The 14494-nt window shown below is 41.5% G+C and overlaps 1 protein-coding gene across 3 annotated transcripts in view; it reads right to left on the bottom strand.

The window, feature by feature from the left end:
• LRP5 (LDL receptor related protein 5) overlaps nt 1-13376 on the bottom strand; it is a 161145-nt gene extending 147769 nt beyond the window's left edge. For all 3 annotated transcript variants that reach the window (XM_076344307.1, XM_076344308.1, XM_076344309.1), the window contains exon 1: nt 13243-13376. In XM_076344307.1, the coding sequence (XP_076200422.1) occupies nt 13243-13330 (88 nt within the window). In that variant the 5' untranslated portion in view covers nt 13331-13376. The remainder of the gene's footprint in view (nt 1-13242) is intronic.
• Between the last annotated feature and the right edge of the window lie 1118 nt (nt 13377-14494).

Below are 14494 nucleotides of genomic sequence, written 5' to 3'. Positions count from 1 at the left end.
AAAGGCTTTTCATTAGCACTGGTACACAGTCTCTCAATTGCTATGAAGCTTTACTGAACCAATGATGCGTTCCTGTCAACACAGTGGTTTGCAACAGCAATGACAGTCACACAGCAGGGAAGAGAGACCTGAAGTCATTTTAGTTTCCAACACAGACCAAGATTTTATTTATAAAAAGGAAATTAAAAAAAGAACTGCTGCTAGAGTCTCAAAATGAGCATAGGAAAGAATGTGTAAAGCAGCATCCTCCCAATTAATGGCCAGGGAACTAAACAGCTGGGAAATTTAGCAGTAATTAAAAAAGAACAGTAGAGTTTACAAGAACAAATTCCTACCCCATATTAGTACATATTAGTACACTTGTTTCAGTGTACCTGTCCTGCAGTGTGGGCTCCCAAGCAAATCATTACTTTTCCTGTTGTCCATTCAAACAAGTCCTCCCACCTACCTCTGGCTCATTGCCAATCAAGGGCCAAAAACGTGTCTGGAAGACATTCTTGCCACATGACCTGAAACGTTCTCATAGGCTCTTCGCAATATGTTAAGAGATGGAATACCTAAAAGATCCGCCCTCAGAAACTAGCATTTGTGGACAAGAAGGTCTTAACAGGCTGCCAACGAGCATATGGACAGGTGTCCTGTTATAAACAACCATGATAATGAATCAGTTTATATCAAGATGTGACCAGCAGATGCTCAGATTCAGTAACACAAGCCCGTTACACAGTCCCAATCCCTACAGTACGAAATGAGCTCCAAGGCTAAGACGGAGAAAGGTCTATAATAAAGTATTCCAGAACAGATCTTCTTGGGAAACCACTCCAAAATATAAGCACCCTTGGGGAAGTAATTGTGGAATAGCTGTTAGGTTTTGAATTCATATTCTATCTCAAACAAAGCAAGTTTTGTTACCCTACAAAAGCCTTATAATCTGTACAAGGAAGGTGATACTAACAGGTCCCAAGAACATTCCTCAAAGTTGGGCACTGCAGTACATCTCCTTTAAAAAGGAAACTTTGTTCTGTGTTCCTGCAACATTTACTCCACAGAATCCTAGGAATCAGAAAAGCACAAAAAAAGCACGCCAGAATCTTTACCTGTGTCTACCAAGTGCCTTCTGGATGGGCACAGCAGCTTTTACACATGCATTTTGCATATGTAAGAGCACCAGTGTCAAGAAGCAAGTATGGCTTGGAGGACTGAGTCAGCTGTATCAAGAACTTAAGAGTACTCCACATCCTCCCTCACTGCACACAGACTTCCTCAGGAAAAAAAAAAAAAAACAAACACAACAAAAAAACCAACTCAGAATAACCAGGCGAGAGGCCAATGCTTACAAAGATCCCATAGCCATTGTTCAGAGAAAACAAGTCACTTGCATCATTCCCCACATGCAATAAGCTTTGGGCTGGCTGAATTCTGCCTCTGAGGACCAGCGCCAGATGTGCTCTATCTCCAGATGCCAGGAGTTCCACACCCTGGGGATCAGCAACCAGAGCTATTTTCCATGAGCTGTAATTACTGTAGCAGAATGGAGAAGGGCTGGATGTGTCAAGGCGGTAATCCCCAAGGTAAATGAATCCTAGATCGCTTAAATCTTTTGCAGATAACAATGAAGACCTTAATTTGGATCATGCAAGTTGAGAGATAATATGGAACAGAGGTCACAAGCTTAAAGTACTTCTACCTGCTCATCTTCTCTCCATTGTGCACTAGGCTGAATGCCAAGCAGCAATCCTCAAACACAGGCTAAGTTGGAGCTTCTCCAGTTTTACCAATTCTGTCATGGGCAGACAATGTTAGTAGAGCCACATGCTAAGGGGACAGCAGACAGCCTCTTCAAACTGCCAGAAACAGGAGGGTGGTTTGGAGGTTTGGCGTTGTTTTTTTGGTTGGTTTGTTTTTTTTTTTTTCCCTTCCATTCAATGATGCTGCCTCATCATCCTACTTAGAGAAGTAACCCAACAAGTTTCCAAAAGCTCTCTTGACTACTGTTTTTAATTACCCACCTACAGACATTCCAGCCTTTAGCAATCGTGGTTCTTCAGACAGTGGGGGGGGGGGAACCACAACACAAAGCAAGCAGGTAAAAGGAAAAACAATACACAAGATCCCTGCCTAGAAGAGCTTTCAAGCTGAGAAGAAATACTGCCAACAGAGGAGAAGGATACAACATGCAGAAATTGTAAAACAACGACTGCAAAAGGTATGGAAAGTGGTTATGCAAGATCAAAGATTTAGGTGCACAAAATTGATCAGGCATACAATTTTGATTAATAAAATACACATCGCCCTACCTTTTCAGGGATACTTTACCTACCATTCTGTTAGTTTGCAGCTTCATTTCTCTCTAATGAAACACCAGTCAGAGAGTAATACAATGGCGTCAAACAAAGCAGGTTCATTACTAGAAGGTTATTTATAAAGCATATGTATAGGAAAAGATTACTCTGAGGTGCTGCTTGCGTAAAACACTCCAAGATGCATTCAGAGAGACCATTTATGTATCATTGTCACCTTTTCTCAGATGAAAAGTTGGAGTTTACAGACTTAAGGGCATGCTTCAGTAATACCACCAAAAACAAATCCAGGTATACCAAATTCCAGTCCCATACCTAGCAACCGTGAAACTTTCCTCCTTAAAATTATGTATCAAGATCTAACATCAGGAGTTAAAGTCTACATAAAAAGCAGGGGTATTTTTTTTCAGAAACGGAAGGTTATTCAATAACACAACCATTAGAATGAAAGGAAAAAAACAGAGCAGGGGAAACTGGTTAGCCAAGTGTTTAAGCACATAAGAACATATATACATATTATATACACACTCACACATATACATATGTGGAATACAGCCCCCCTTTCAAGTATCTCACACCCTTCCACATGTACGTATTTCAGCAAACACTAGCCAGGACCTTGTAAGAGATACTTCTGCCTAGGTCAGCACTTCTGTGAACTACGAGCAAATCTGTCTCTGCTCAGGGGAACTGAGTGGTCTGGTAGCACGTTTAAACTCTGAGTAACTACCAATCACTAAGTAAAATCCAGGCATTTTCCAGTTCTCTGGCTCATGCAAAATGGCTTCACTTTCCACAAATGCCTTGAAGGCTCTTTAAAACACTAAAATTTGCAAACAGCAGAATGACCTCAGCATTAACAGGCATCTAACACAGGGATTTTGTCACAATCATCCAGGATTCCTTCAAGTAGAAGAATTACCACCCCCCAATCCTGACAAACATGTTGTTTTCTGTTGCTTTGATAGAGGAAGGGAAGTTCAAAAGTAGCCAGGATAACTCCATGGCCAGCTCTCTGCCCTTTAAATTTAAATTAAAAATCTTCCTAGCTGAGCATTTCATTTTTCAGATGCAGTCAGATGTGATGGTAACTACGAGTGGAATGACCACAGCCATGAAAACATTTCAGAAATAAAATTAATTACAACCTGTATCACATTTTTGGCCACAAACTGGCTGTGAACAGACAGCAATTCCTCTGAAAATATTATCCATCTGTATAACTTGTTTGTCAAAGTTTATTAGGCAAATAAGATCTAGCAGCAGACTGTTAATATACTTACTAAGTGTCAAGCACACCATTCGAAGTTCAAATAGTATGGATTAGTTCTGCACGCAAGCTACAGAGCTCACTTCAATTATTCATCTGCAACTCTTACAGAACACCTGCAGATAATGGTTTATTTACTGCAAATATCATCCAACGCTTGCTTAAATTTTTGCTGGTGTGTGTGCATTTCTCCCAATTTTACCATTAGGTAGAATGTTCACAGAAGCTAAGTTTTGAGCTCCCTTAAGAGTTGATTTACTCTGTTCAAAAAAAGTCCCCAGGAATATTCCCTGACTCTTTACAGGGTGCATGGTTCCTTCTAGTAGTCACCGTATCTGACTTTTGCAATTGAAAAATGCACCTTTTTAATGACATCATAGAAAACCTTCTCCTGTGCACAGATTCCAAAGTCACAGCTGACATCAAGTGTAGTGGGGTTTTGTGGCTCAGGGTGGGGTGGGTGTTGAAGAAAGATTAGATGAGATGAAAATCCAGGTTCATACAGGTTTGGGGGGCAGGTAAAAGGGAAAGACTTGCAAATGATACACGTTCAATTTATTGAGGCTTCACTATAGTTTTGCCTGCATTAGCCACACCCTACCTAACTCTCACTATGCAGCTTGCCTAAGTAAGTCCAGATGTGTAACTCATTCTGAGTTATACACTTTCTAGCACTTGAACACCTGCAAACTTGAGTTCTAGAACATGGGTAAGTAATAGTCAACTTTATCCAGACAGTAAAAAACATGCTGTTAAAACCCAGACAAAAATTCTCCATAACTACAGATTTCTTTTACTCAGCTATTGAAGATGCAGATCATGTATAGACTTTTTTTTTTTAAACACATCATCCACACCTGGGCAGACCTTCTAAGTGGAAAATGCTACCCATGCGCATTTTCATCCTCTTGGCTCTAACTTGAGAACACGAATACTAATATAGCAGTTTAATTTGCTTTCATATCTTTTGCGAAAGACACATCCATAAGTCACCAACACAGATTTCTGAGGCTAAAACATTTTCCTCTCGGGGGGGGGGGAATGTTTAAACACATCATACTTCAAGCTGCCAACTCTCAAGCAGGGGAAGCAATCAGAGAAAAATCCAAAGAAAGAGAAAAACTATTTATATCATTTATATCATATTTTATGTCAAAATTCATTCCTATAGGGCAGGCAACTCTATTCTGAGCTTCTCAATTGTTCTAGAACCAGAAAATTTTCAATGACTGAAATGAAAACAAAGTGTGACAGAGAAAATAGTAAACTTGGTAGCCATGAGTGACCTTCCTTAAATGGGACAGAATTCATAACTAAGCCACACTTCATTTGAAATAACAAATCACGCAAACTAAAGCCTCCAAAGCTCCTTTAAACTATATGCACAATATACGTAGTGATCAATACACATCTAACACTGGCTAATTTATGATTCAGTGGTCAAAGGTGACACCTTTTATAAAACAAAGTATTAGGTTTTTGGTTTTTAAGTTCTGCTTCTTTGAGAAGTTCAAGAAACAGCATTCTGGCTTTTGTATTAAGGTACAAGTGCCAAGAAAGAATACTAAGTATGTTATACAGACATTGCCTATAGTTACACATCAGAGAATAAACCTCATAACCTTTCATTCCTTCTCCTTCTTGAATTATTCAATCAGCAGAGACAGCTTGTTATCCAAGAGCCAAACTCTTGCTTTTACTCTTCGTCCATAATGAAATGTAAAACAAATATACTTCTATTTCAGAATATATTTTCATGGCATCACCATCAAAGACACTAGTCTAAGTGATTGAACTAAAAACAGTATTTGAAGACAGATACACAGCAGCAACATTTCCTAGGTTATTCCAAATGCCACAGCTTTGTGATTGTCCTTTTAAAGTAATCATTCTTTGCCCCAAAAACCCTTATTTTTATATCTGCACAAAAACTCGTAGAAACTGTCCCTTACCAATTATTTGGAAATAATCCTTGAACAATAATAATAACAAAGACATAAGGCCTTTCACATCTCCTCAAATATCAAGTATGCACCACTTCTAAAACTAAAGCTAGAGAAATTAGCTTAGAAGACTTTCCAAAATTTGACACACTGAGATTTCAACCCTCAACAGCCTCTTCAGACAAAGTCTGGTTACATAGGAATATGCCATGGCTTACGTAGCATCCTAGAAATGATGGGCTGATGAAAAAGGACATGACAAAGTGCCCAAGCACCCCACAGGGTGCAAGAAAGAGCAAAACCTCAACAACGAAGTAGCTGGCAGACCACTCACTCAATATCACAAAAAATACCCTTCAGTCTTACCTGAAGAGCCAGACATAAAAAGTATGTTATTTAGGAAGTCTGAGAAACAAGAAAAAAGAAAAAAGTAATAAAGCTTCAGGTGGCATAAGCCAGCTACTCCAGAAAGCTCCCAGAGACGTGTTATGGTGGGAAACCTGCAGAACACTTACCTACACCATGCACAACCCAGCTCTTCACTTCAGGAGCACGTACGAAATAAAAATGGAGTACTTGTGACCACCACTGTCATAGTGAGTCCACTGAAAAAGCATTTCATCTCTTACAGCAAGGCCAAACCGAAATCTTTATTTAAGAATTAGCTAGGGAAAAGAGAATGGCAGAAGTGTGGCATAACAAAGTACAGCTGTAGTTCAGGACATCCTATGCACTGGCTAATTCGATATATGTCTCACGAAAGCATTTTGTTTTGGTTGATCCACAAGATACATTGTCACTTAGGCATTCTGTGCTTTTGCTTTTTTAATTCATATAAAGACAAGTACACCGGGCAGGCTTAGGGGTATGTCTCCCTCTCAATTTATAGAGGTATAAAAGAAAGCAACTTCACTTTCTTGACAGCCATACTCTATAGTGTGAAGGTTTGCATTAAAAAAAAAAATTTAATTACACTTCTGGTCTTCTAAACACGTTTTTTTTTTTTGCCTTCTGAAGTCCAGCTAGGACAATTTTAATTTTGAAGAACAGAGAAGAATGTGTTCATGCAAAATGAATGAAAAGTACAAGGACTGAACAAAGCATCCATGAATCTGGAATCCAAGTAAAACTGAAATTTCCACAGAAGGCATGCTGAAGTTATTGACAAGGATTTAAGTGCATTACTGCTGTTAGGCATAATCTGTGCCTAATTCAAAACCTGGAGTATATGGCTTAAGCCACAAGTACATACAGTATTCCACAAAAGTTCTCAAATGACATATCAATAACCCATAGATTATAGCAGCACAGTACACTTTCATCATGTTTTCTCAGATCCTCCACTCCTTTTCCTTTTGATTTAGTTAAAACCAGCACTGAACAGCAGAAAAGAAAAAGAACATTTACAAAATCACATTCTAGTAATACTATTTGATTCCCAAACCCAAAAGCCAAGAAATTCACTAAGCAGGTCCACTCAATCCACAGCTCCTCCTCATCCACCAAGAGGTTTAGAAACACGAAGCAGACAACACTTGCTCACTTGCTCTGGATTTTTTTTTTACTCTTACACACTGCAGAAAGAAGAGGTCAAGCTTCTGTCTTCACTTACTGCCACCTCCAATCTAATTCTTGCAGGCTGAGGATCAAGAGTCCCCCAGGGCTAATTTATCACCTTTACTATCATGTGTAACAAGCCACTTCCAAAAAGAAGTATTAATAAATGTTTAATGAATCATATTTAATGCAACAACATGGTGAAATTAAAGTCAATATATACTCAAGGCAACCTAAAGAAAGGGCAACAGAGAACATCTGGAATCATCATCACAAAATGTTGTCAAATCCTGAGCCAGATGAAGAGATGTCAAGGTAAGTAACTCAATCATTCATCTCCCTCTCAGACAAAACTTAAGCCAACAGGGGTCCTGTAAGAAGGACAGAACCACCAAATTAAGAGCACCACACTTTCACAGGACACCACGTGCCCTTTAACAAGAATCCATGAGAAAAAAATGAAAATCAAGGCCTTTGTGTAACCACACCAAAGACAGAAATATAATTTCCATCTTTCCGCTTTTCATAGTAGAGGGGAGAGTTATAACCTAACACACTTGCAACTTAATTTCTCCAGTTGCATAATTTTTCACCATAGCTCAGGAACAGCACACTTTATAGTTTTATTGAACAATTACCCATTTTACCTCTATAGTCTCAACAGGAAGACCAGAGTTCAAAAACCTTAATTCTGCCTGCCACAAAGACTTTTATTACTGGTTAAAGGAAGTCAACTTAAACTGGGGAAGCTCAATTTCCTTATGTATAAAAGATAAATAATAGATTCTGTGTTAGCAGAATATTCAGAATTAGCTAACGCTCATACAGCACTTCAGAAAGCCAAAGTGCCAAACAGTATTCAACAGCTAGTATATTATTAAGCAGGGACATTTTTAAATACATATGCCAACACTTGAGGTTCTCAGACCATTGACAATCGCACCAGGAACTTACTATTGCATCTGCTGTCAGTGTTGTTTATTGCAATAGCAATAAACCTTCGTACTGTGAAATGAAGACAATTCTGTAGCTGATTCACAGTCAAGAAACTCCTTCTCCCAGCAGACTGTCCCCATTAAGCTAATCTAACACAAAACACTCATATAAAGTATTTATTGGTTTAAAAGCAGTTTCAGTTGCTTTAACCCTTTTATCATCCAGAGCAAACGAACCAATTTAAATTAAGCATGTGTCAATTTACTGGTGTCCTTGCAAAAGTCACCCATGGATTTAACATCAATACAAAATGACACCTTACATCTGCCTATGCTGGCAGGCAAAGCATGAGTCAAGCAAGAGTAAAGGAAACAACAGCTAAATTAAAAATCTTGTTTATTACATGGACCCTCAACACCCTTACCAACCCATCACCCATTCTTTACACTCTTTGAAGCTTTACAGTAGAATTTTGTGGCTTAACAGATATTTTCAATCTTTACTAAACAGAAACTACAAAGATGAAACGCTGGTGAGCTCCACATTCTGATTTTTCCAAGAGAGAAGGAACCGAAAGAATTGTTGGCCCATAAACTCCTAACAAACAACTATACTGAACAACACTTTGTGGGACATACTTCCCATTTTCTCTCCTCCTCTCACCACAACAATCACCCAAAATCTTAAGAACTGCTCAAAATATCCTTTGACTCTATCATGAGACTTTCCATGGCGTAACTTAATGGGGGAGGACTCTCCAGAAGTATTCTTTCCAGTTCAGAAGTCAGCTGTGGGCTGTCAGGAGATGGCACATCTTTGACTTCTTCAGAAAGTCCCAAGTGTCCAAACAGCATGTGGCTTTGGCCAGCCAGCGTCCCCAGCCAATATCCTAATTATTTGTTCCTGCCCTAAGTGAACTTGCAATGTTGTTGGACACGTCCTGTTGGAAAGCAATATAGCAAAAAAGAAAAACAATCCACATGCCTCAAAATCTCTACACAAAATGCTGACTCCATTGCGCACAGTAGAATTGCATCATTGCTGGCCTGTGCCGTAAACTGGGGGGATGCTTATTCTGCTGTCGTTCTTCCCTGGAGGCTCAGGTTGATACCTACTTGAGTTCTTCACAAAGGTCTTGAGCAGAAAATAACAACTATTTCCTTCAAGTGTTCTCACTGCTGTGATTTTTTCAGCCATATCAACTCCCATGAGAAATTCTGAACTTACAAAAGCCAAACATTTTGAATGTTTAATAGCTCTTGGGTCAAAGATGTAAGGAAAAATTAAGAGGATTTCTTAGAATGAAGAGTGATAAAGTTACCTACAATAGCTTCTTTCTAACAAGCAATTTAAACCTAATTATTGTTCTTGACCTCAAGATGGCAGGTTGGTTTCATACAATACAATGTGTTCACAAAAAAATACTGATCTAACATGAAACTAAACCTTGCCATTAAAGCTATTTCTGAGCATCACAAATTTCTTTTATTTCTGCTTTGACAAAGAGACAACTACTTTTAACTCTACATTGCTGGCTAAATTTTAACTAGAAGCAAAGTTACATTAGACACTCTTTATCAGTCATGTGCATCTATATTCTAGGAGAGGTTTTGTAACCTTTATTTGTTGTTATGCTGCCAGACCTGACCATAACAATAAAGGATAACTAGTTCCCAGAAACAATCTCTGTGTTTGCTAAAAAGTTACCTTGGCTTGCCTTATTCAAGAAACAGGGAGGACTGAGAAAATTTACAGCTGGAACAAAACCCATGGCCTATTTTACTAACGACTACATTATAAACAAGTAAAAAAAAATTCTTAAGATAAAGGTTAAAGCAGCTCAGATTAAAAAAAAAGGTTCAAAAATAGCAAGAGGCAATGGTGGAATTTACACCAGGCTATTGATGAAATACATTCACACTCTTCTAAAGTATTGACTTTGTGTGTCATGCTGATTTATGTATTACAGACACATCTACAGTATGAGTAATTTTAAAGCATCTAGAGATGCTTTAAAATGAGTTTTAAAAGAAATTAATTTAATTTAAAATGAAATAGTAACAAAGGAATTCACAAACCATACCAAAAAGACAGTTAAAGCCGTTATCCTTTGTCTGGAGAGAGACGATTCAGTGCTTTGAAAGTATTAACTTAAACTTCAGAGTCAGTCTGGAGTTTCAGTATTTCCTCACTATTTCAAGAGGATTTATGACCAAAATTTGTGACAGACCCTCACATCATGCTAGTAGTAGTTACTAGGAAAATAGCCCCCTAAATCAATGACAGACTGACTGAAATGGCACTGAAATACAGTTGAAGACTCCTACATAGCACATTTCCCTGTCATAAAATTAGCAAGTGTTCTTTCCTGCTACATTCTACATTTAAACATAGTGATAGGTTTCATTAGGTTTAGTTTATCTCAGGAAAAACAGTATGAATTAAAAGCCATTTTAGGGTTGTGCTCAAATGCATTTTTTATTACATGCTGCATCCCTAGTTTCAAACTTTCTAACCATCCTGTCACACTTCTCTGTTCACCTGTCTTTATCTTGTGTTTCTTAATATCAGGCAAATAGTCGTTCCATTAAAGAAAACTAAGATACAGTTTCACAATTTTGGGAAATGTTCTAGTACACGACAAGCAACAGCTAACCAAGCTTTTGTGAATTTAAGTAAAAATAATTCATGCTTGAGATAATTTTTAAACAAGAACTTAAACAAGAATTACCTCAACTACTTCCCGGTTTTAAGAGCCCCACATAAAACACCCACTGTGCAGTATTAAACAGTCAGAACTTATAATATTTTCAGACAAAAACATGCTGTTGTCCTAACCATCTTGCCTGAATACTTTGCACAGGCAAGAGATTCCTCCCTTCAAGGAAGCACCAAATGCAACGATCATTTTGTCTTATCTCAGTGAAAGAAGAGTCAAGTATAACCCATATCTGAAACAGGTTTATCAATATTTCAAGCCACATAAATAAAACCACTCCTGACACCACCACATATAGAGCAAGGACTTAGCTCCACAGCAAAATTATTTCACAGCCAAAGTATTCAGGATCTATTATAACATGCCAAACTTCCTAGAAGCTTTAATACTACAGAAGTTCCAGCACATCCCCAATCTTGCAGAGATGTATTTACATATTTGTAAGATAAGCACATCAAAATACTTTTAAGAGGTAAAAGTCCCTCAAAGTCAGGCATCTGCTTACAGAGTGGCGGTTCTCAGGAATGGAACTAAAAACATGGAAAGCCTCTCATACATCCATGCTCCTCCTAAAATGACAGATGAACTTGTCCTCAAAAGTACCGTTCAGATCAACCTAACAAAAGAATCACATACCTTCCTAGTAAGTAGGCAGAACAAAAGCAATGTCATTAAGATTTATAACCAAGACTCTTTAGCTAATTACTAAAAAACGGTACATTTGTAGAAGTTTTTCCGTGCATGTTAAGGAAGGTGACTATTGATACAGAACATACACTGTATTAAAACAATCGCTGTCTCTAAAATGAGGTGAATGAAAACCAAACTCCAAGTTACAACTTATTTCTTAGTTTTATTGTGAACCCTTATTTTCCTAAGAGTTCCAAACACAGAGTTACCCCTTTTTAAAAATATTTCTTTCTATTAGAGTCTGTTAAGTAAATGTAAGTAAACCCTCAGGGAACACTATCAGCCTGTTGTCTCTTCATTTAAGACTCCTGTAAGTTCATTTTTTTCCCCCTAAAGCTACATAGCTTCATTCAGTCAAGCAGTAATGTGAACATCTTTACACAAACATAAGTATTCAGAAAGGAACAAGCCACACTTCAGGTTTTCTGAAACATTTTTAAAAGATTGAGGCAATGAGTGTGGAGAAGGTGCATCCTGAGATGTGAAGGGCATCTTTTTCATATAATCCTGACAGAATAAGCAATACATAATACGCACCGACATAGAGCTCCAACTAAAAATAAAGAACGATGATGCCAGCAGAAAATGGTCAGTTCTCTTGCTCTAAATGACAGTTCTAATAATTACAGACGGTTTGAAAAGGTGGGTGGCCTAATAAAAGAGGCCCTGAGGTGATGTTCTGACAGCCTTGGCCACACTGACAAGTTTTCTAAACTACCTAGGAAATCACAACAACTAGGCTTCAGCTTGCTGAAGCACCGGGGTGATGTATTCAGGCAGACCAGATGCAGCAGCAACAAACCAGAAGTCTTACACATGCAGCCCTAACTCCTCATCTTTGGTGATACAAAACCGGGACCGAAGCAGCGCGCAGGGAGAAAGGATGGGGAACAGACCCCGGCCCTCTCCTCACGGATTCTGCAAGCAGAGCACAGCCTCCATTTATTTGTGCTTTTAAAAAATTAGCGCATTCACTTAAAAACGGTATTGCAAAGGGAAAGCAAAGGGGACACTCCGTGCCCGGGAGGGAGCGCGGGTTATCGAGGGGCCCAGCGCTCCGCCGGCATGGGGCGGCCTAGCTCCACCTCCGGCAGCGCCCGCGGGGCTGGACCCGGGCCGGGCACCCGCACCCCGACCCGGGCCGACCCCCGCCTGCCGCTGCCTCCAGCCGGGCCGGCCGGTTCCTCCCGCCGCAGCGCCACCCCCCTCCGCCCCCATACAGCCTTAAAACGGAGCTGGGGGGGCGGGGGGGGACACGCGACACTCGCCTTCCCCCCACCCCCTCCCCAGCCCTGCCAAGAGTTTGATGAGCGACATCCGACACCCGCCTCTCCAAACCCCAGAGAAATCCCTGCCTGGGATCGCGGAAGGACGGGAGTGGGGACGGGGGGGGGGGCGACTTTTGTCTCTCTTTTTGCAACTGCATGCGTTTACCTGAGCCACCCCCGGGGGGAAACCGCTTCAGCCCCCCGGCGGGACATGTCCCGAAGGAAGGGGGAAGGAGAGGACCCCTCTTCCTGCGCCCCCCTTTTATAGAAAAGAGGGGCGAGGAGGAATAGTGTTGGGGGGGAGACGACGCATCTAGCCTCCCATTCTCCTCCCGCCCCGTCCCGTCCATGTGCGCGTCCTTCCCCCCCCCCCCCGCGGGAGTCTGGCCAGCGCCCCCCGCCCCGCAGGGTCCCGCTCCCGCCCCCCTCCCCCCCGCCGCGGCCCCCGCAGCCCTCCCGGCGGAGCACGGGGGAAAGTTTGCCGAAGTCCGACAACAAAAGGGACAGCGGCGCTCGCCTCCCCGCCGACCCGGGCCCCGCGACGCCCGCGCGAGCTTACCCCCGGCCGAGTCCGGCTCGCACCGCAGCACCGAGGCGGCCAGGAGCCGCAGCAGCAGCAGCGGGAGCGGCGGGGCCGCCGCCTCCATGTTGTGCCGCCGCAGCAGCTGCCGGAGCCCACGGAGCGTCTCAAGCAGGCTCCATGCTCGGGGCGCTGCGCTCGGCGAGGAGGGAGGCGGGGAAGGGGGGAGGCGCTGGAACCGACCCTCCTCCTCCTCACGCCGCCGCCAGGGAGGGGGCTGGGATCCTCCGCTCGCATCCGCAGCTCTGGGAGGAGCCGAGGGTGCACCGTCCCGCCGCAGCGTACCCCATGCGTGGGTACACCTGGCCGGAGAGAGGGGGAGAAGGTGGGATTTCAGGGTTTTCTTCTTTATTTTTTCTCGTTCTTTCTGGAGCAATTACTCCAAAGACAGCCAGGAAGGTCGGAGAAGATGGCTTGCTGCGTGTTCAAAAAGCAACCTTTCTTTGGTGGATTTAGAAGTTAAGCGTGGGGGATACCCGCCCCTTTTTCTGTCTCCAGGAAAATGGATGGTTGTTTTCTTCCCAGATGGAGGTTCGCTTTTGCTTTCCTCCTCCCACCAAAACAAACGTTTTATAAAGCCACTCTTCTACAAAACATTGCTTTCCAAAGAAAAGCGCATCCAACAACAATCTTTTGTTGCCTTTTTCCCCCTGTTAAACATGCCACCTGCTCATATAAACACCACTAGGAAAGGGGCAGAAACTCTGCCCTATGACATGAGGCCTTTGCATTGCAGGGGACAGACTGCAGAGAGCTGAGCAGCACAGCTCACACTGAAACATTCTGCATCTTTCGCACGTCAGATACTGCCCCCACTTCCCTAGCAGGGATAAAAAGAAACAGCATAAGTCAAGAATTTCCATTTGAATCTCCATTTTGCCTTGTGCTGACACCAATTCTACAATAGGAAAAAAAGTTGATAGATGGCCTTGTATAGAGATGGAAAAAACAAGGGTCTGCCTGGCATCCCCTTAAACCATTTTTGCAAGTCTCAGAGCAGGAGCTGTAAATCACAAGCAAGTACTTAACAAATGGATGTTAAGTTTAATAGTTTCATTTCATTTCAGAGATGACTGAGTTCCGGGTCTCCCAGTTGTCATGTACTAATTTATCTGCCTTGCTGTAGGTGCTACAGCAGCAGCTGAGATTTCTTCTTGGTGCCCCATGGACCCCTGCCCATCTCAAATACCAGGATCAAATATTCAGGAATTTTTTTAGGTCCTGTTGGTTA

This window comes from Aptenodytes patagonicus, chromosome 7, assembly GCF_965638725.1.
Source record: "Aptenodytes patagonicus chromosome 7, bAptPat1.pri.cur, whole genome shotgun sequence".
Classification (NCBI taxonomy): domain Eukaryota; kingdom Metazoa; phylum Chordata; class Aves; order Sphenisciformes; family Spheniscidae; genus Aptenodytes; species Aptenodytes patagonicus.
Note: the sequence above shows the minus strand (reverse complement) of the source record. Positions and strands in the feature narration are given on the sequence as shown.